The following is a 20,791-nucleotide window of genomic DNA, read 5'->3' on the forward strand; positions in this document are numbered from 1 at the left end:
AATGAGTTCTCTGTCCTTTTCTTATTGTTGAATATGTTTTTTAAATTTTGTCTTCATATTGTTTAACAACTTTATTGAAACATAAATTACATATTATAAAACCCACCCATTTTAAGTATGTAATTCAATGATGATTCATAAGCTTTTAGGGTTGTACAAGCATCACCAGACCAGTTTTAGAATATTCTCATTCCCCCAAAAAGTTTGTTTCATGCCCATTTGCAGACAGTGCCCTTTTCACCCACAGCTGCAGGCAATCATTTATCTATTTTTATAATTATTTCACATAAATGAAATCATACGACATGTGATCTTTTGCTTCTTTTCATTTAGCAAATGTTTGTGAGGCTTAATGATGTTACAGCATGTCAGTAGATTATTCATTCCTTTCTATTGATGAATAGTATCTTATTGTATGAGTGTACTACATTTGGATCATCCGTCACCAGTTGATAGACACTTGTCTTGTTTCCAACTTTTGGCTATTATAATAATGCTACTATGAATATTGACATACACATCTTCGTGTCAACCTATGTGTTCATTTCTTTTGGGTAAATACCTACTAGTAGAACTTCTGGGTCATATTTAAACTAATGTTTAACTTTCTGAGGAAATCCCAAACTGTTTTCCAAAGGGGCTGTACTATTCTACATTTATTTTCATAAGCAACAGTGTTTGCCTTCATATTTGAAAGTAATTTTTTGTTGGATATAGAAATCTTGGTTGATAGTTAATTATTTGGTGTCTTTACTTAAAATGTGTTTTCCCTGTTGCATTATGGCCACCACTGTTTCTCTAAGAAGTCAGTTGTCATTTTTATTGTTGTTCCCCTGTATGTATTGTGTTTTTTTCTTGCTCCTGCTTTTAATATTTCTCTTTAGTTTTGAATTTTAGGAGTTCAGCTATAATGTGTCTAGATCTGCTCATCTTGAGGTTTAATAAGCTTCTTGGATATATGCATTGACATCCTCAATCAATTTAGAGAAAATCTTGGCCATTATCTTTTCAAATATTTCTTCTACATCATTTTCTCTTCTATTTTTGAGACTTATGGTTTAATGTTTTATAGTGTCCCACACATCTCTTTTTCTTTATTTTAGTTTTGGTCTCAATAAACTATTGGCTTTACAAACATGCTCTTCATCTCAGACTCTGTGGGATTCAAATCCATTATTCCAGCCCACGTGAAACCATAAAAGTTTCTGAGGAGTTTATCTCATCTAGGAGAGATGAGACTCCTAATACCTGTCTCTGGTAAATTCTTCTTTCTCTCACTATTACATGAAAGATGAAAGCATATGTATGCTTCTTCTCCCATAAGGAGGGCTCATTACTTTATGGAATTTAGTTCACTTGGGCTTTTTTTTTTTTTTTTTCATTAACTCTCTTATGGGGTGTTGAAATATCTATGATTACATAGTTCATGTGGCTTATTTTTTTTTTTTGACAGAGTGAAACAATGGTTTCTTACAACTTTCTGTATTTAACAGGAAAGAAAATTTTCTGTGTGCTTTATTTATTTATAGATTTTTTAAATTTATTTGAGAGACAAAGAGAGAGAGAGCACGAGGTGGGGGGATGGGCGGTGGGAGAGGGAGAAGCAGGATCTCTGCTGAGCAAAGGAGCCTGATGTGGGGCTTGATCCTGGGACTCAGGTCTTTTTTTCTCTATTTTTGATACCCAATTCTATGAAAACACTCAAAAGACATATCTCAGTCAAAGAAAGAATGTGATTTCTCCAAATTTTAGAAATTTCCAAAGGTATTGCCATGCCTAGCAGATATCCCCAACTCAAATCCCAGTCTAGGGTTATGAATGTGTATACTCATCCTGACATCTGATACCAGAAACTTCTCTTCTGTGCATGCCATGTGACTTCTTACCTCTCCCTCTTCACCTTTCTCTATTCTAGCTTTATTATTTACCACACCAAAAAAAGGGAAAGTAACATGAAAGAAGATATGGGTTATGAAACAAGATTGACTTTTTTAGGTGCCTTCCTCCTTGGGCTGACCCTAGAATGTTTAGAAATACAGAGCAAATCATTTGATGTCCCTACCTGACATTTTAGGGAGATGGAATCTTCTTAAAGTGTGAGGTATTAGCGTCTGAAGATTGACAAGATGCAGTGACATCATCAGGATGTATTTCTCATTATTTCTAAGTTATATTTCTTACACATAATCCAATGACTTATTTATTTATTTGAAGTCTAACCAATCATAATCAGTGTTTACTTCTAATTTAGTTGTTTAAAAAAATGTGAACTTTATCAGGAAATCTTTTCTGGTCTGATTCATTTTATCTTTTTTGCTTTCCAGCTCTTTTCTCAAGCTCCATTTATTTCCTTGGTCTCTGTCATGACACATATTGGCCATTATACATCAAATAACATTATGGGTACCAGTTTACTTGCTAATTTAAGACATTCAAATTAAATTTTGAAAGACTTTCCACATTCAAGGATTAGTCTTTTTTGTTTGTTTGTTTTTTAAGGATTTTATTTATTTGAGAGAGAGAGCAAGAATGAGAAAGAGAGAGGTCACAAGCAGGGGGAGTACTAGGGGGAAAAGCAGACTGCCCGCTGAACAGGGAGCCCGATTCGGGACTCAGTCCCAGGACTCTGAGATCATGACCTGAGCTGAAGGCAGAGGCTTAACCAATTGAGCCACCCAGGTGCCTCCAGAGAAGAGGTTAATTTTCCACTCATGTAAAACCACGTTGGCAGTGTGTAGAGGAGGATGTTGAAAGGAATAGCAGTGTGCTCCATTCAGAGCACCTAGGCTGTCAGAGGCTCTACAGTCTTCAAAACTGGCTCCAAAGATCCGTTTGAAGAAGAGAAATGAGGGTCCTGCTGTCGGTTCTTATAGGCCAGGCCTGAAAGTGGCATACATTAATTCTATTTTGACTCTACTGGACAGAACAATCACAGGCTCATGTTTGGACTGAGAACTGTAGCCCTGATGGGAAGCAACAGTTCTGTACTATTGAAGGAGCACAAGCCTTTGGTGGACTTTCAGCCACTTCTCTTCATACACGTAAATGCACCTGAGGCTTCATGGCTATGCTTCTTAATTCTTAAAGTGTAAACCTCTGGCGCTCTCAAAGCTTGAGGAGTTAAAGAATGGCGTGGTGGGGCAGGGGACTTAGTACTGAGCGCCAAAGTCTAAAGCAAATAGAGCTGTTCCTATGGCAGAATAGCTCGGAACTAATCTATCTAGTGAGGATGGCATTAGCTTGTTTTGTCTTTCACTTATGCTTTCTTTTACCCATTAATCAGACATTATCTTGGTTACTTGCTATATGCTTTATGCTTAGCAACATGCTGAGTGCTGAGTATATGATAAAACATTTGAATCATTCAGTGAGGTAAGAGCTATAATGGATTTGTGTGCATTATGTATATGAAAGTAATGTGCATTATTTTAGTGGTGGAGGCTGACTTTCCCATAAGATAGCATGAGAAATTTTCAGCACAAGTCTTAAGGGCCTATTTGTCTGTTGGGTCTTTAATATTTCCTTACTGTATTCTTTTGCATATATGTAGCCCTGGTTCCAAGTTTGCACTCCACTCTGAAGGACACTAATATGATTATATTTCCTTAGTACAAAGATCTATCTGGCCACACATTATTTGCAAGATAGATGCTATAGTAGTGAAATTAGAGGCAGGGAGAGTCAAGGGGCTACTATTAACAGCCTTCATTGGTTCTCTGCGTGTGTGTGTGGAACAAAATTGAAATTCCTATCTATAACTCATGAAACTCTTCATGGTTAGGCCCTTGCCTGACAGTCTCAGTGCATTTTCCATGGTTCTCTACCCCTATTCTCTGACTCCACCTGGGAATTTCTGCAATATTAGTCTACTCATCGTTTCTTGTACTACACTACATCATGCTGTGCTCCTGACTATACCTAATAGTCACCTCCCTACTTGCCTTCCCTTCTGGGGTATTAGCAAATGACTTAACTTTCAAAGTTCAGCAAAATGTTCCTTTCTTAGGGAAACCTTCTCTAAATGCCCCCTCTTTATGGTAGACTTAGCTACTTCTTTTTTTTTTTTAATTTTTTAAATTTATTTTTTATTTATTTTTAGCATAGCCGTATTCATTATTTTTGCACCACACCCAGTGCTCCATGCAATCCGTGCCCTCTCTAATACCCACCAACTTAGCTACTTCTTATCTTATGCTCATACTATACTTTGTACCAACATCAATTGTAGAAAATACAATTTAGGTTACATAATATTCTATTCTATCTAGCCTGTCTTATCATATTGTAATTCCTTACCACCTTTTCCTCCTTGAAGAAGGAGATGGTGACTTGTTATCTTTCTATGCCAAGTGCCTTGCTGTGGACTGGGTCATAGTATGTTCATCAAATAACCATTGAATGGAATGGGTGAGTGAATGAATGAATTGAAGTGATAGGAAATAAATATACTTTTAATATAGGAAATAAATGTGAAGCAGAGTACTTTTAATAATATGCCGTATATAAAGAAGTTCAGTTCATTTGGAAAATAAAATGTGTGCAGAGCAGTACTTAGAAACAAATGGTTGGAGAAGTAGGTTGATGTCACTCTATTAAAAAAAAAAATAAAACACTTTTAATTCTACCTTCAGTAGGAAAGCAATGAAGATACTGGGCCAGGGGAGTGATATCACCAGAACTAGTTCCAGATGAATCTGGTGGTATTAAATAAAAATTAAGTAAAAAGATAAGTGGGCAGGGAAGCATAGTGTGTAGGAGGCTGATAGTAGACCCTTGTTATTTTTGGATTGTCCAGCATCCCACCTCTGTTCTATGTTGGGGAAGTCTGCCCTCTATGACCCTTGGTGGGGCTACCACCTGTTACTGAGAGGCCATGGGAACCAAAATTTCCCTAACTAGATATCCTGGCAGTTGGGCTTGGGGCACATGACTCAGGCGTGACCAGCTGGACACCACACTCAGAGAGTATTACACTAAGTCACAGGAAGAGTTAGATATCGCTCAGGGCAGCAGAAAAGAAGTGATGAGTCTGATGGCTGTGGGTTCCAGTGGTAGCATCCTATTTCATTTTTTCCTACAGCATCATCTCAGAGGTTATCTTCTGTAGTTCAGACCCTCTTCATTCCAACCTAGTTTCTGAAGCTGTTTCTCAGAATTGTTGATTCTGTAAGAACTTCCTGCCAACTTCCTTATATGCTGCTATTCTGTTCATTAGCCCAGAGCAGTTTCTATCATTCAAAACAGTGGTAGACATTGGTGAATGTCCACCCAGCATCCATCTCTCTCCTAACCCAGATACTTGCTTTCACATCCGTCCATTCTCATGCAACTCTACTTCAAGGAAAACCAATACCACTTCTTACTGGAGGAGTAGGTCTAAATTGGCTTAAGCCAGTTGGCGTATTCCTTACCTCTCCAGCCACTGTCTGTTCAGAGGTGAATAGGTGACCAAAGTGGGCCAGTTGTAGAATGAAATAGAGGCAGTGCTTGCTCCTGGAAGCCATCTGGGAATCAACTTTAGAATGACATTGACCTTCAGAGGACAGAGTCAGAGAGACAGGGCCCTTTGACAACCTCACTGAGCCTCTAGATCAGCCAGCCCCTCTGGGCTGCCAGAGGAAGGAAGCAAAGGTGACTGGGGTTATGATGCAAAATGACTGGGTGGAAGGTGTTGTCCGAATTGAGAGAGGGAGCACAGGACAAGTAGCAGACTTGGTTAGATTAGAAGTTCAGGTCCAAAAATGGTACGTTTTCTTTTCCAGAAGTATTTTGCATTTCTTAAGTTGTTAGTTTCAAAAAAAGAGTTAGACTTATCAAATATTTCCATGTATTTACGTGTCTAACTGAAGCTTCAGCCTTTTTAAAGGAGAGTAGAGGTAGTTGTAGAGGATGACCATTGTTCATAGGTTTGCACGTCATTTTTGCCCATGTCTTAGGCTTTAACATGGGAAGGAGAATGATCTGAGGTGGGGGCATGTTTCTAGGGTTTTAACTGGTCAGAACTCTTAACAGTTTTGCAATAATGTCCATACCTGATTAATATCTCTTACCTATTACCACTACAAGTCATAATCTCAGGTTTTACCCTTCCCCTTCTTTTTTTGATTTTTTTTATTGTTGTTGTTAATGTAAAGATTAAAGATATTAGCTAAAGACTGAAATGAACAACTGTGAATGTGTATCTGTCAGGGATATATAAAACTGCTCACATTTTAACACACCTAAGTTATTTCAATTAAAGTTTACACTCTTGACCCAGGCTCGGAACCTTCGAATCTCCTTCTCTCCCTGCCTCCCCTCATCCTTTTCCTGGTATCTCCAACCTGCCTCCCTCCTCATGTTACTCCCCACCCCCCCCAACTATTACATTGGCAACCAATTAATTGTTAAATCCTAAACATTCTATCTATCTCCATGGTGTTTCTCATATCCACCCTTTTCCTCACATTACTATTCCATCTCCATAATCCAGCCCCTCAGTGCCCGCTGACAAAAGTCCACAATTATGAAAATTTATAGTCTTTCTTCACTCCAATTCAACCTAGAGCACAGATCTTCTCATAATCTTTTGAAAGATCCCATACATTACTGAGTGAAATATTATCACTATTTGCCCTGTTACTCAAAGTCCTCACCTATGTGACCATGACCTCCCTTTATTTTATTTCATTTTTTTAAATATTTTATTTATTTATTTATTTGACACAGAGAGAGAGATCACAAGTAGGCAGAGAGGCAGGCAGAGAGAGAGAGGAGGAAGCTGGCTCCCCACTGAGCAGAGAGCCCCATGTGGGGCTAGATCCCAGGCCCCTGAGATCATGACCTGAGCCAAAGGCAGAGGCTTAACCCACTGAGCCACCTAGGTGCCCCAATTTTTTTTTTAATTTATTTGATAGAGATCACAAGTAGGCAAAGAGGCAGGCAGAGAGAGGGGGGAAGAAGGCTTCCTCCTGAGCAGAGAGCCCGATGCGGGACTCGATCCCAGGATGCTGGGATCATGACCTGAGCTGAAGGCAAAGGCTTTGACCCACTGAGCCACCCAGGTCCCCTCCATGACCTCCCTTTAGATCTTATAACTCACTATGGCCCTCTTCACTGTTCCCATTCCAACTAAATGGCCTGTTCACTGGTCTTGAAACCCCTAATCTTTCTCACAGACCTAGATCCATCTTAGTTCTACCCAGTATTCATATCAAATGCCCTCCTCTTTCATGAAGGCTTTCTTGATTTTTATTAAAGGCTGACTGACTGAGAGACATAGACAGAAAACACAGAAGGGAGGGGCAGAGGAAGAAGAAGAGAGAGTCCCAAGCAAACTCCATGCTAAGCACAGAGCCCAACACAGGGCTTGACACAGGGCTCACTCCCATGACCCTGGGATCAGGACCCTGAGATCACAACCGGAGCCAAAACCAAGAGTCAGTTGCTTAACCAACTATACCACCCAGGCGCCCCAGGACTTTCTTGATTTTGCTGGCAGATGAAATCTTTCATGTCTATAAGAAACCCACTCTTGTCCCTGGCACCATCTCCTTGAAGATGAGACTTTGATACTTTCCAATCCAGACTTCACATCACCGCTACAGTGCTTTCAAAAGTACAGAAGTGTTCACGTTCTGGCCCCCAGAAAGTTAAAGTTTATGTAGCAGAGAAGTTAAGAGTTCATACTTTGAAGATAAGTGGTTTGGATTTAACCTATCTCTACCACTTTCTACTGTTTGATCTCAGGCAAATGACTTCTTCATTCTCTAAATGGGGCCTATTGGGAAGTCCAAATAATGCAATGCTAATGAATTAGGTTAGCTCTAATGAAATGATGTATGACAGGATGATAAATTCCAAGTTGCAGCTGAGACACAATAAAATAATAAATATGATAGTCCAAGTAGAGGTAGGTATCAGACCAATATGCAAATTTTCAAAGCAGGTGACCAAATGCTAGTTAGATAACTTCAGAATCTCAGAAGGGAATTAGCAGGCTAAGCCATGGGGGATGGGAGGATGATTCTATGAGGAGATTTTCATTGAGAGACCCATCCTGGGACTCCTGCTGGTACTTCTGGAGGGCTTTAGGATGGCGCCAGCTCCCTCACCCCTAATGTAAATAGGAGGAGGAGTAGTTTCAATGAGACCGTTGGAAAACCTGATGAATGTCTCCCACATTGTCATCCCCTTTGTCCCCTGTCATTTAATCTAGGGCTGTATGTGTGTGCACGCACGCGGGCGCACGTGCACGTGTATATGAGTTAGCTAGGGCTTTTTTGGTTGTCAGTGACAGAAATAGTATCTGAATTAGTTTGCAGAAAGAGGGAGGCATTGGTTGGAATAATACTAGAATATCATGGATATTCTCCTGACCCAGTTTTGGTTTGGAAAATCCTCACAAGAACTCTGACTGGCTTGGTCTGATTAGGGCTGTCTCCGATGAATGCAGGATGGGAGGAGGAGGAGCAGTTCCCAGAGAATTGCGTGTGCAAAGACAGGAGGGCTAAGCAAACAGCCTATTTGTTTTTCATCCCTGTCATTTTTCAAGTACGTCAGCTTCTTAGGCATAGTACTGCCTCTTGTAAAAATGCACTGTCAGATTCAGATGTGGAGGTTAGAAAGGGGAAATATGTCTTCTTAAAGGAGGGGTCAAGGCAGAGATAAGACCCTGGGAACTGGGGAAGAGGGCAAGGCAAAGAAGAATTGATGGTGGCTTCCTGAGCATGCCAGTTGGGATTAGCTGCCAGGAATTTGTTGGACCTCAGTAGGTGCTAACTGGGCAGTGGTGGAATGGCTGTCCTTGAGTCTGAAGAGGGCATTGCAGCTGCCTAATGGCATGGGGCTGGCTGCTGCAGCCTGGGGACATTGGGTTTTGTGTCCCTCCTTCTCCCCTTTCAGTGTCCTTCTCACTTCTTATGGACCTCCCCTACCCCCACCTCACCATCCTCACTTCCCAGTGACCTGAGGCACCCTCATTGGCCTCACTCTTCCTTCTCAGGCTCATTCTCCTTCACAGAGACTGTTTTATACACTTACGTCCTGTCCACATCCCCGGCAGCACTTGCCCTCAGTTGCCGCTCAGAGCAAAAGGATTTCACCTATTCAGTTATCATTCACCCAACACATGTTCACTGAGCTCTCATTGTGCACCAGGCCCCATCATAGGTGTGTAGGGAAACCGCAGTGAACAAGGTAGGGGAGCCCTGCTCTCATGGAGCTTGCATTCCCATGGGAGAGGTATAACAAAATAAACGTAGACCATCAGTTAGTGATAAGTGCTTTGAAGAGAAATAAAACACAGGAAGAAAACAGAGAGGGTGCTCCTTGGTGAGAGACAGATGAGGACAGACTTCTCTGACGTGGGCCATTGAGCAGAAACTGCCTTCTGTGGAGGAGGGAGCCCTGCTAAGATGGCGGACATGGCATTCAAGGCAAGGGATGCCACCTGCAAGAGACCTAGGGAGAGAATGTGTTTGACCTGTGACGACCAGACCTAAGTGAGGTATCACCCGAATAAGAAGAAATGCAAGTGGCCCTTAACCACAGGAGAAAATGCTCCACTTTGCTTGTAAGAGTCATGCCAACAAAGCTCATCGAGGCCTGTTGGTGTGTGTTTTGGATGTTTTGCTTGCTTGGGTGAGAAACAGAACCTGAATTAGCCAGAGAAGAGATGGGGGGGGGGGTGGCTGTAACAATGCTGTACTAGTACACTTACAGAAAGATCCATAAATGTGTCCATCATAAAATAAGTTCAAATCAAAGCTCCACACTAGACTAACTGTGTCTTGCTCACCAGATGGGCAAATGTCCAGTATATTCCACAACACGTGCTGCAGGGAATTGCTGGTAGGGAAGCAAAAATGGCACAACCCTTATGGAGGAGAGGTTGACTGGATCTAGCAAAAATCACATGTACGTTTGCCTTTTAACCCAGCAATTCCACTTCTAGAGTCTGTCCCAAAGCATGAAAAGGCAAGAGCAAAGTCTTTCCATGGCTGCACTATTTAGTAGCAAAAGACTGGAAACAATCCTATGTCTATCAATAGGGGCCTAGTTTCACAAACTTCTCAAAGCCACATGGTGGAATACTATACAGCTATAAAAAGAACAGGAATATTTCTATATATTACTATGGAATGATCTCTAGGGTCACATGTTTTAGACATGACAAAGTGTAAATGTGCTCTAATTTGTCTAAGAAAGAGGGGGAAAATAATATACATCTATATTTGCTAGTCTTGCTGTCTTTTGTAACAAAAGAATGGGTAAACAATAAAGATGAAATAGCAGTGACTTGTATGGAAGGGAGGGAAGGGATGGGGTGGAGGAGACAGAGACAGAAGCTCAATTTCTTTGTGTAGATTTGTAGTTTTCATTTTGTGAACCGTGCAATGTTTTTTATAATTATAAAACAAAATTAAGTTTAATGGAAATGATAATCCTTATGAATTCAAAGATGTTACTTTGGGGAAAAAGCAAACAAATTTGGAGACATTTTAGAGACAAAGGAACCTTACAAAGTAAATGTTTCTAAAAGTAAAAATTTTTGAATCCAATGAACCTCACGTTATCCAGTTGGTGGGACAGTGGAAATATTTCAAATGACTGTAAGACCCAGTAACTTGTATCTTGTTTATGGGATATACCCCAAAGACAAAAAGAACTGGGAAGGGGCGCCTGGGTGGCTCAGTGGGTTAAGCCGCTGCCTTCGGCTCAGGTCATGATCTCGGGGTCCTGGGATCGAGTCCCACATCGGGCTCTCTGCTCAGCAGGGAGCCTGCTTCCCTTCCTCTCTCTCTGCCTGCCTCTCTGCCTACTTGTGATCTCTCTCTCTCTGCCAAATAAATAAATAAATAAATCTTTAAAAAAAAAAAAGAACTGGGAAAAAAATCTTAAATTATTCTTTGTAGTATTAATAATGTGATTCCAACGCTGCTGTACAGATAGAGTAGGATAAGTCAAATAAATAATTATATTTATTTTAATTGGTAATGACCAAGATATTTGGTGTAGAAGAAAGAGGATACAGATATAAGACTGATACATCTCAGCAAAAACACTGTAGTCTTGGGTTTGAAATCATCAGTCTGAACCCATATGCTACCTTTTAAATATATTTATATGATTCCTAGCTCTGTCCACTGAGGTGCTTATAAACAATAACCAACCCAGAGCAAAGAACACCTCTCTGTAAGTATATAAATCATGATCTGGAAATATGTTAAAATACTTGTTAAATGGAACTGAGGCTCCTTAGAGAAATTGTTGATTCTTTATCTGAAACAGGAAATGGACAAGATGAGCCTGGAATATCTTGCCATGCCAGAAGGAAAGGTAGCCTCGAAAACACTGGGGTTGTGTCAAAAGGACACCAGAACCAACCTGATTAGACTCTCACCAGCCAAAATGGGCAATTGAAATATCAATAAAATAAAACTACAGTGGATTTAAACCCACTATTGGACTCTCACCAGCCAAAGATGGTCCACTGAAGCATCAATAAAATAAAACTACTCTGTACTTAAACTCACTAAATATATTTAATTCTTGAGTTCATAAGGATACTTAAAAAAAAAAAAAACCCAATGATCTTCTTTGAAGGATAATAAGGAAACTAATTATTTTTAAAAACTAGCTAATAAAGGAAAAGAGTAAAGTGTGTATTTTGCCCATCTTACACAAATGTAAGATGAGTAGTTCCTCTTCATGGAATTAGTCCATGAACACATGAAGAAGGAGTACCATTATTTTGCAAATCCTAAAGAAAGAATGAATCTAGGCATTTGCATGAAAGAAGAGACAGCCTGGTGTTACCTACCCCCTAATAGAAGAATACACCATCTAGGAAGGAGTCTTGCCACACCCGAATCCATCAAGCTTCTGGATCTAACTAACAGAACCTACAGGTAACAGAGGAACCAGTTAAATAACATTATGTGGAGCTCATCATGAAAACCTGACAAGGAGAAACTCTAAAGGACAAATAATATGGTTTCATCATCAACAACAAACTTCAAGGAAGGAAACAAAAAAAAAAAGTGGGCGGGGATGTGGGAGAATTCTATAGATTAAAAGAGAGATGAAAGACACCAGAGCTTGGATCCCAGTTTAGACCAACCAACTTAACAAATGAAGGAAGGAAGGAAGGAAAGGGACAGAGGGATGAGACTGGGGAGGAAGCAGAGAGAGGATGAGAAGAAAGAGAACATTGGTAGTTTGGAGCCATGTGCACACTGGCAGGATATTTGATGATATCCTGAGGAAGTAGTCCTTGTTTTGGGTTTGTGATGATAGATACTGTGATTTCCAAAGAGGAACCCTTATCTTTTTGAGAGGTACACTGAAACATTTACAGATGAAATAAACGATGTCAGATATGTGCTCCTAAAGAACTGGGAGGGAGGGAGGACCTGCCGCATTGATCCTCAGACCTGGCCTGCACTGGAATCACCTGGAGGGCTTACTGAAATGCAGATGCCGGCCTCACCTCCAGAGATTCTAATTCGATCTTGGGTGGGACTCAAGAATTTGCCTTTCTAGCAAGTTTCCAGATAATGCTAATGCTGTTTGTTGGTCGGGACCACACTCTGAGACCCACTGGCAGAGAGGAAGCAAGATTGGCCCCCCAAGTTATTCTTGCGCCTGGCTGGTTGGGATGTGAAGGCTTATTATATTCTCTCTAGTTCTGAATATGTTTGAGATTTTCTATAATAAATATTAAAAACAAGTGATACCGAAAGACATATAGTGAGGCAAAGCCTTTGACATCCCACAGCTTTCCTGGGAGTATCTGTGCTCATTAGCAAGGCAGATTTGGCTGCTTCTTCTGGATTGAAATGTACACATCTCCTCCTGCCTGCTTAGAGGCAACTGTAAGAGTTGCCTGGCCAGAGGGGCAGGAAAGTGATCTTTGTCTAAAGGGTCCGCATCATGTTGCATCCTTTTTTTAATGTGGTCAGTCATTGGAAGAGCAGTGGTTTGGATGAATCCTGTGATTTATGGCCACTTCAGCTGGGAAGGGTGCTGCTGAGCAGAGCTGTACCAGGGTTCAGCAGTCAGGATTGGGGGCAATCACTGAACTTCTGTACCCATATACTTTCCTGCAAGGACCTTTCTGTAGGTGCCTCAGAAGGCACCTCTTTCAGGTTGAGTCCCTCTTCTTGTCTTTGAAGATGCATTCATTCGTTCACTTATCTGTTCATGCATCAGATATTTAATAGAACACCTCCTAAGTGTCAGGCACTTCTCTAGCCATGAACAGAATAGGCAGAAACCTCTGCTTTTGTGGAGATTAAATTCTAGTTGGAGGAACAAACAGACAATACATAAGTGAACAATAATTTCGGAGAGTGAAAAGTGTCATGAATAAAATTAAAATGAAGATGCTGGGCTGGGGATTGATTCTGTGTGTGTGCACATGCACGAGCATGTGTGTGTACACATTTTATTTTAGGTCATCAGGAAGTGTTTCTCCAAGGAGATGGTATGTGCGCTGGGAGATGGATCTTAGGAAGGATCCAGATACAAAGGAGATCTGGATATGTTCAGACAAAGACAACAGCAAGTAGAGAGGCTCTGAGATGAGAAAGAGCTTGGCATTTTGGAAGAAAACCGGTGGGTCTGGGACATGGAGAGCCCAGGGGAAGATGGTATGAGATGAGGTGGGAGAGTGGGTAGGAGCCAGGATATGTACGGCCTTACAGACATCAGCCTGGGTATTTATATATCCTAGACACCTCCAAGCCCATCAGTCATCTCCCAGCTATAAAAAATATACTCTGTCTACAGAAACAGGACACTGTTTTTAAAAGGAAGCCTCCTAGGGGCTCGGATCTATAGGAAAATGACTGCTTTTGTAAAGGAAATAGATATCCAATTTCTTGAACTAATCTATTTTTTTAAAAAAACCAATAGTTTTATTTTAGAATCACCGTATGCTCTCAATGCATATAATTCCACTCTAAAAACACTATTTACTTGACTTAATGTTTGGTCCCCTTGTTAAAATACTGATTCCTCGGTGATGGGTAATACCCTGAGTTATCAGTCATTTCATGTTAATATAAATGAGTTGACAGCTGTAAAGGATCCAACACAGCTTGTAAAGGAGTTTTACAAGAGGAAAGCGTGAAGTTAGTGGCTTCTGGAGCACAGGAAGGAATCTCCAGGACAGAAACAAACCAGGAGGGAGAAACTGAGGATGCGTCAGAAAAAAAGACTTCTTTTAGAATTTTGAGTGGGTCTCTGCCTCCTGAATAGACTAATGTCCTCCTGCCAAGACTCGTCATAGCAGGGCTTTTTTTCTTGAAATAACCTATGTGAATCCTTTCCAGCTCCTTCCTACATAGAAAGTGTGAAAGAATGCACAGATGCCGATGATTACAATGCATCGCTCTTACTGTCCCGCTATTTCCTGATGGACTCTGGACATACATGCTGGATCTAATCTCTGCAGATGAAATGTTTTCAGGACTGAAACGGTGGTCTGCTGGAGGTTGCTCAGTTAGCTGATGTGAACAGCCATAGGCATCGCTTCCCAACTTTGCATTTGAGTGACTTCATTATCAGTTGCTTGAAATCAGCCCTGATGAGAATATTTACACCACAGGGGCGCCTGGGTGGCTCAGTGGGTTAAGCCTCTGCCTTCAGCTCAGGTCATGATCTCAGGGTCCTGGGATGGAGCCCCGCATTGGGCTCTCTGCTCAGCAGGGAGCCTGCTTCCCACTCTCTCTGCCTGCCTCACTGCCTACTTGTGAACTCTGTCAAATAAATAAATAAAATCTTTTTTAAAAATTAAGAAAAAAGAATATTTCCACCACAGAAATCAGCAAACACGACACATTGGGCTTTTCTTTTCAGAGAGTCTATTGTTGGATACGTACCAGCATACCACTGGTATGAAATTTTTATAAAAAGTCAATTTTAGCATACGCATGGCATATGGAAAGAGTAGCTATGTCTTTGTTTTGCCTCTTGAACAGATGTCGACAGTATTCCAAATTATATTCATTTTTGTATATACTTTACATTTTAGCTGTATTTACGTATATATAAGTTCCCTTTACGTTCTCAAAAACTTCTCTCATTCTATGGTCAACTAGGTAGGCACTAAGGGTCCTGCAAGGCTTTGAGTGATCTGGATTTAGTCGAATTTAAGTTTTGGTGTGCCTTGTCCCTCAAATAACCTATTCTTTTTTTGGTCTGAGCATTTCTAGTGTACTCCCCTTGTCTGATGGTCTCCCCTCCCCTACTCTTGTCTACCCCTTCTCTGTCTACCGTAGCCTTACCCATGTTTCAGGATCAGAGCAGAGGCCATGCCCTCCTTCTTGATGGTCACCTGCCACAGCTGCTTTCATGATCCACCACTCTTCCTCCAGAGCTGCCACTAAATGCTGCCACCATCACGACCGCCACTGCCACATTGTATAGATGTTTGTCTCCATGTCTTATCTCCTTTGCTGGATTTTAAGCCCCATGAGGATAGTGAATTTTGCTTATTCATCATTTTATCCTCAAGAGCATCTGGGGCAGCACTTTACATACAGTCATCACTCAGTAAGTGTTAGTTAAATGATCTGCATATATGACTTCCTCTTGCCCATAGTGCTCTGGACAACATAGTAGGTGCTGCACAGACACACACAGATACACACACACGCACACAAAATTTCATCAGTCCAGCATTTGTATTTGTGGACTGCTTTCATTTAGCATGGAAAATCTCTTACTGAAGAGGAGCGCCAGGTCCAAATGTAGTCCAGTGAGGTCCAACCACAAAACTTGTACTAAAGTCCGAAAAGTCACCTTTGTCATCTGCATGCAAAATCAGAACGCTTTGTCCAATCCTGTGTTAGAAAGTCGCCCATCTGTTGCAAATCATGACGCTCTGATGGCCACCAAAGCTGCCACTGCACTCCTACGGGGAATAAATCCTGCTAGAATGTTCTACTGGGACTTTCGCAGCTAATGATAAAAATAAGAACTAATCTGATATTTTTCTCTTTGCTCACCCCTGCTGTCAAAAAAGGCTGTGCCTGTTTAGTTGATTCATTCATTAAACAGTTATTGCACTGTTTACACTCTTTACACTCTGCTCAAGTCTCAGATACAAAGGTGAATTATCCATGGCCCTGACTCTCTGCGATTCACAATCAAGAAAGAGAGATCAAAAAAAGCAACCAGACATGTTCAAAGTCTCAGGCGAAATAGAGTCCTGAGGCTCTGACAATGACCCACATCAGTGCATTTGCCCATTAGACTCTGCCATCTGTCCCCGCATGAGACGTTGGCTGTAACTCCTTTTCCACGATTGCTTTTGGTTTGAATGACCTTGGAGATAGTCTGAAATCTCATGCTTGGAAGGGTGCCTGTAGAGTTACTGGTCTGCACTTCTGTGCTTCAAATAGAATTTCACAAACCTCTAATTATCTTCTCCTACCAGGCCGCCTAAATGACTGACGACCGGCTCCTTAGTCACTCCAGGAATGGATTTCTATTCAGCCCGTGCCCGGGATGCATTAGGGTGCCCGGAACATGTGTGGCCGCTCCAAGCGGCTCAGGGCAAATTAACAGAAGCCAAGCAATTTGCAAAATGCCTCAACTTCTTGCTCATCTCCGAGGCAGAAAACTGTCACACCTTAACCTCAGGAGGTTCATCTGCAGAATTATTTACGCACCCTCCCGAGGCAGAGCCTCTCGAGTCAGATTCTCCCCCGTTGCTTTTTGCAAACATAAGCACTCGGCTGAAACGACAGCTATGACTCAGTTCCTAGCTAACGCTGCCTGAATTGATTTAGTCTGAGTTCAGATTTAGCACATAATCATGTTCAGTTTGCTCCACTGCACTGCCTAGAGATAAAAGGCTTGGGGGAAAAAAATCGCTTCAGCTTGTGTCAGTCTTTGTGGTGATGTCATTGCCATGAGAGAGCCGGGCCGTTCATTACTCCGCTGTGCTGTGCAGACTCAGACGCGGGCTGCGTGCGTGCAGAGGGAGCGGGCTCCAGGTGCCGAGCGCCGGCCATCCCCAGGGCAAGGCGGCACCCGGGGCCGGCCACGGCGACATCCGCCTGGAGGCTCTTCCCATCACGCACAGCTCTGAGGTCGCCTAGCTCTTGACTGAAAAATCGGGAGGGGTAATGCCAGCCCCTAGCATGGACTGTGATGTTTCCACTCTGGTTGCCTGTGTGGTGGATGTCGAGGTCTTTACCAATCAGGAGGTTAAGGTATGCACCTGCGATCTTCCTTTTCATTGTTGCTGTTAGTGAAGCTGCTTGGCGGAGCCTTTTTAGCTTACAGAGACAGGACTTTGGGTTATAGTTTTCGGCTCACAGTCTGTGCTAGGAATGCTAGTGGTGAGTGCATGCCTCTGTTAATTAGAATAAGTTAGAAGAGGTACCGGCATATGGATTTCCAATATGATAAGGTCAACCACTGTCTGTTGTTGTTTTTTTTTTTTTCCTTATCTTTTTTGTTAGGTGATCCCCAGGGATCCCTTTCTCAGTAGACATGTTTTCATAGTCTCGTATCTATGTGTCAGAAAGGAGAATGTGCCAGTCCTTAAGTGTTGAGAGGGGTACTGAGCATGGATTAAATGAAGAAAACACACGTAATAATAAACATCGCATCCAGGACACCCTGAGAGTGGGACAGTAACCCCTTCAGGGCACATCACTGAACTATGCCATGATGTGGACTTCCGAGGGAACAAAAGCTGTTCTACAGATGACAGTTTCAATCTCTAGCTCTCTGGAAGTCAAAGTTGGAGAGCAGCCGCCAAAATTTTCTTTGTCAGGCAAAGGAAGCAAGTCATTTTCCCTCAGCAGCTGTCCGTCAAAGAAAGTTCAGGCATAAATCAATTTTGCATCTTGAGATGTAGAATTCCAGACCGTGGGTCCCCACAGATTGTCTGCAGCAGTCGTTTAACTGACTAGGTAACTGTCCCCTGATGATAGCTGGTCTTTTTTATCTCCCCTCCCCATTTGGTTTTATATTATGAGGAAGATTCCATGCTTGTAAAATGGGGATTTTGATTTCTTCTCTCGTATTGCAAAGAAGAGCCACCAGAAGCCTCTTACTTGAACAGTTCACACACAGAGAAAGGACAGTTACTCATTGTGTAACAGGAGGACGCAAAGGGGAATTACACTGCGTAATCATTTTCCGTCCTCCCCTTAGTCTATACTTAAAGGAAGACCCTGCATTCTGCATTGTTGAGCGTGTGTAGGTGACACTCCGGGGGCTTCCCAGGTGGGGATTTATGCGATCACTAGCATAACACTTGGCTCCGTCATTCGGGACTGCGGTTTTGAACCCTCTCTTGACATGAGTTCAAGAATCCCGATTTGTTGTTCCTGCATATTTCAGATGTGTGAGTCCGTGTTTACCAGTTCTGCTGGTGTGGTGCGTGTGTCTCCCACCTGTCATATTGAGGTCCAGAGAATTACAACATCATAGTTTGGCGCTGCCTCTGCATGTGTCCGGGATGGAAACAAGCTTGCAGGTACTGCCGGTCCTGCTGGTCAGACCTGCCCTGAGCACTCCAGGAGAGAGAGAACAGCCATGAGAGCCCCTCCAGTTTAAAGCCAACTTCACGTCCGGTGCGGGTAGCTGGACAGAGAGACATTTCCCAGAAACTGCTGGAACAGAATGACATGCCTGTCAAGTCAAACTTTGTAGTTCCCCTGTGTCCTTAACAATTCTCTGTCGATTACACGCATGCTCTGCCAACATCTTCAGATAATCTGGACTTTTTTTAGTCCGAGAAGCGATAGTGAGAACACATTTATTCGGGATCTGCAATATGCCAGGCATTGTGTTTATTCAGGAAGGAGCTTACAATAGACTTATTTGATGGATGGGTCAGTGATAAAGACACACAGTATTTCTTAAACACAGAGTGTCTTGTGGAATTAAGGGGACACAGGATTCTTACAGCTGGTTGTCGTTAGGTGGCTGGGATGGCTTTGTGGAGAGAGTGATCCTTGAACTTGAAGGTGGGTAGGTTTTGATGCAGAAGAGGGGAGGCATGGGGATGGAAAGCATTCCATTTTGCAGTTGAGTGAGCGGAAGCATTTGACTGCAGTAGGCTCTCTGGGAGGGATTGGAGGGGAAAACGGGGAGGGGGGGTGAGTCACGGCCAGATTATAAAGCAGCTGACACTATTCATTAGAAATTTATGGGGCTTTCTGGCAAGGCTCTCTCCAGAAAGATGTGTTAGATGTCTTTACTGCTGAACACCATTGAATCACAATGGATTTATCTCTTTGGGGCAAGTTACCTAAGCTTTCTTGTGCCTTATTCTCTCACCAGTAATGTAGATGTAATAGTAATTTCAACCTCACTGGCTTAGTAGGAGGATTAAAGAAAATTATAAATGTGAGATAATTAACCCAGTACTTGGCACATATTTAGTGTTCAAGAACTGTTAGCTCTGCCATTACTGCCCCCATCATGTTTTTAGACATCCTCTAAAGGTGATAGGTTCCTTTTCCTAGTTAACTAGAACGTCGTAACTCCAGGTGAGTTTACAGTGACAATCCAAGACACAGAACCAGTTTTCCCTCCCGAATCTCCAAACACACACACATGCATGCGCACGCACACACACACACACGCATGCACACACACTAGCAACTTAGAAAACACAGCTCTTCCATTTAGACATTTAATCATTTACTGTAAAACGGTGACATTATTATCGAGCAGAGATCTACTTTGTGCTTCTTAAAAAGGAGGAAAAAATGCATAAACTAAGGGGGGCCCAAAGAGGTTTGTTGAGAAAAACCATGTGTTCCTTGTTTAAAAGTGAGCATTCCTTGTTGTCAGGAAGAGACATTCAAATGTAAAATTCTGGCACCAGTTTCTCCAAAGGTAAATTTCATTAATCACTGATTTCCAATACACAGTGGAGCCAGAAGTTCCTTTCTTTAAGGTCTTTAATATTTATGGTTAGAGAAAAGGGAGGCACCTGGGGGGGGGGGGCGGGGGGGGGGCGGGGGATGCTGATTGTCTCACGTGCCTGTATCCAAGTTGCTTGATCTCAGGCTTTCTTGCGTTTTACAGACTCTCCCTTTATGTATGTAGTGCTCTTGGGAAAGCGACCATACTGGGGTGATGCAACCAGCAGGCACTCTTCAGAAATGCGGTGGCTTATTTGAAAGGAATGGAGACATTCGCAAATGTAATAACCTATTGCAACTGAGAAAGCCTTATCCTCTGTAGGGGATCTCAGCTGCTTGCCTTGAGGGCCCTTTGGGCTCCAGTGCCCTAAATTTCATCAAAACTGCTAGAGGAATAATACCAAGAAGAGGAGGAAATCAGCCAGATAGAGTTCTGCCATATTTTTCTCCAGAAACTCCATTGGTGCTGCTATGAACTTAGCTGTCTGTTTTATGGCATAAGAGTGCTCAGAAAGATAAAGAAATTTTAAGTCCTCCAATAGAAGGAAAATGATACGATGAAAGGTAGATTGTGTGTGTGTCTAAGTACATAGGGTTGGTTTTGTACAATGTTCTTCCCATATTTCTGAAAATGGTCTTCCTCCTCCATAAGGAGCCAAATCCTTGGGAAAATGAAAGGGCTCCAAATATGTGTAATGAAATTTATATTTCACTTCGGTCCAGTGGTTCTTAAACCTGCTTGCCCATTGGGATCCCCTGGAGAACTTTTAAAAAATACTGATGATTGGGCACCTGGTGGCTCAGTTGGTTGGGTGACTGCCTTCGGCTCAGGTCATGATCCTGGAGTCCCAGGATCGAGTCCTCCGTCAGGCCCCCTGCTCGGTGGGGAGTCTGCTTCTCCTGCTGAC

At 42.1% G+C, this 20,791-nt stretch overlaps 1 protein-coding gene and 1 pseudogene across 3 annotated transcripts in view; both read left to right on the forward strand.

The window, feature by feature from the left end:
* LOC132018492 (heat shock cognate 71 kDa protein-like) overlaps positions 1-15,952 on the forward strand; it is a 98,738-nt pseudogene extending 82,786 nt beyond the window's left edge.
* RCAN2 (regulator of calcineurin 2) overlaps positions 1-20,791 on the forward strand; it is a 268,194-nt gene that overhangs the window by 157,991 nt on the left and 89,412 nt on the right. Inside the window, exon 1 of one of the 3 annotated variants that reach the window (XM_059400328.1) lies at positions 16,901-17,207. The exons of the other annotated variants lie outside the window; for them this stretch is intronic. Coding sequence (XP_059256311.1) covers positions 17,121-17,207 — 87 coding nt within the window. The 5' untranslated portion in view covers positions 16,901-17,120. Of the gene's footprint in view, positions 1-16,900; positions 17,208-20,791 lie in introns of those variants that run through there. 3 annotated transcript variants of the gene reach the window in all.

This window comes from Mustela nigripes, chromosome 5, assembly GCF_022355385.1.
Source record: "Mustela nigripes isolate SB6536 chromosome 5, MUSNIG.SB6536, whole genome shotgun sequence".
Taxonomy (NCBI): domain Eukaryota; kingdom Metazoa; phylum Chordata; class Mammalia; order Carnivora; family Mustelidae; genus Mustela; species Mustela nigripes.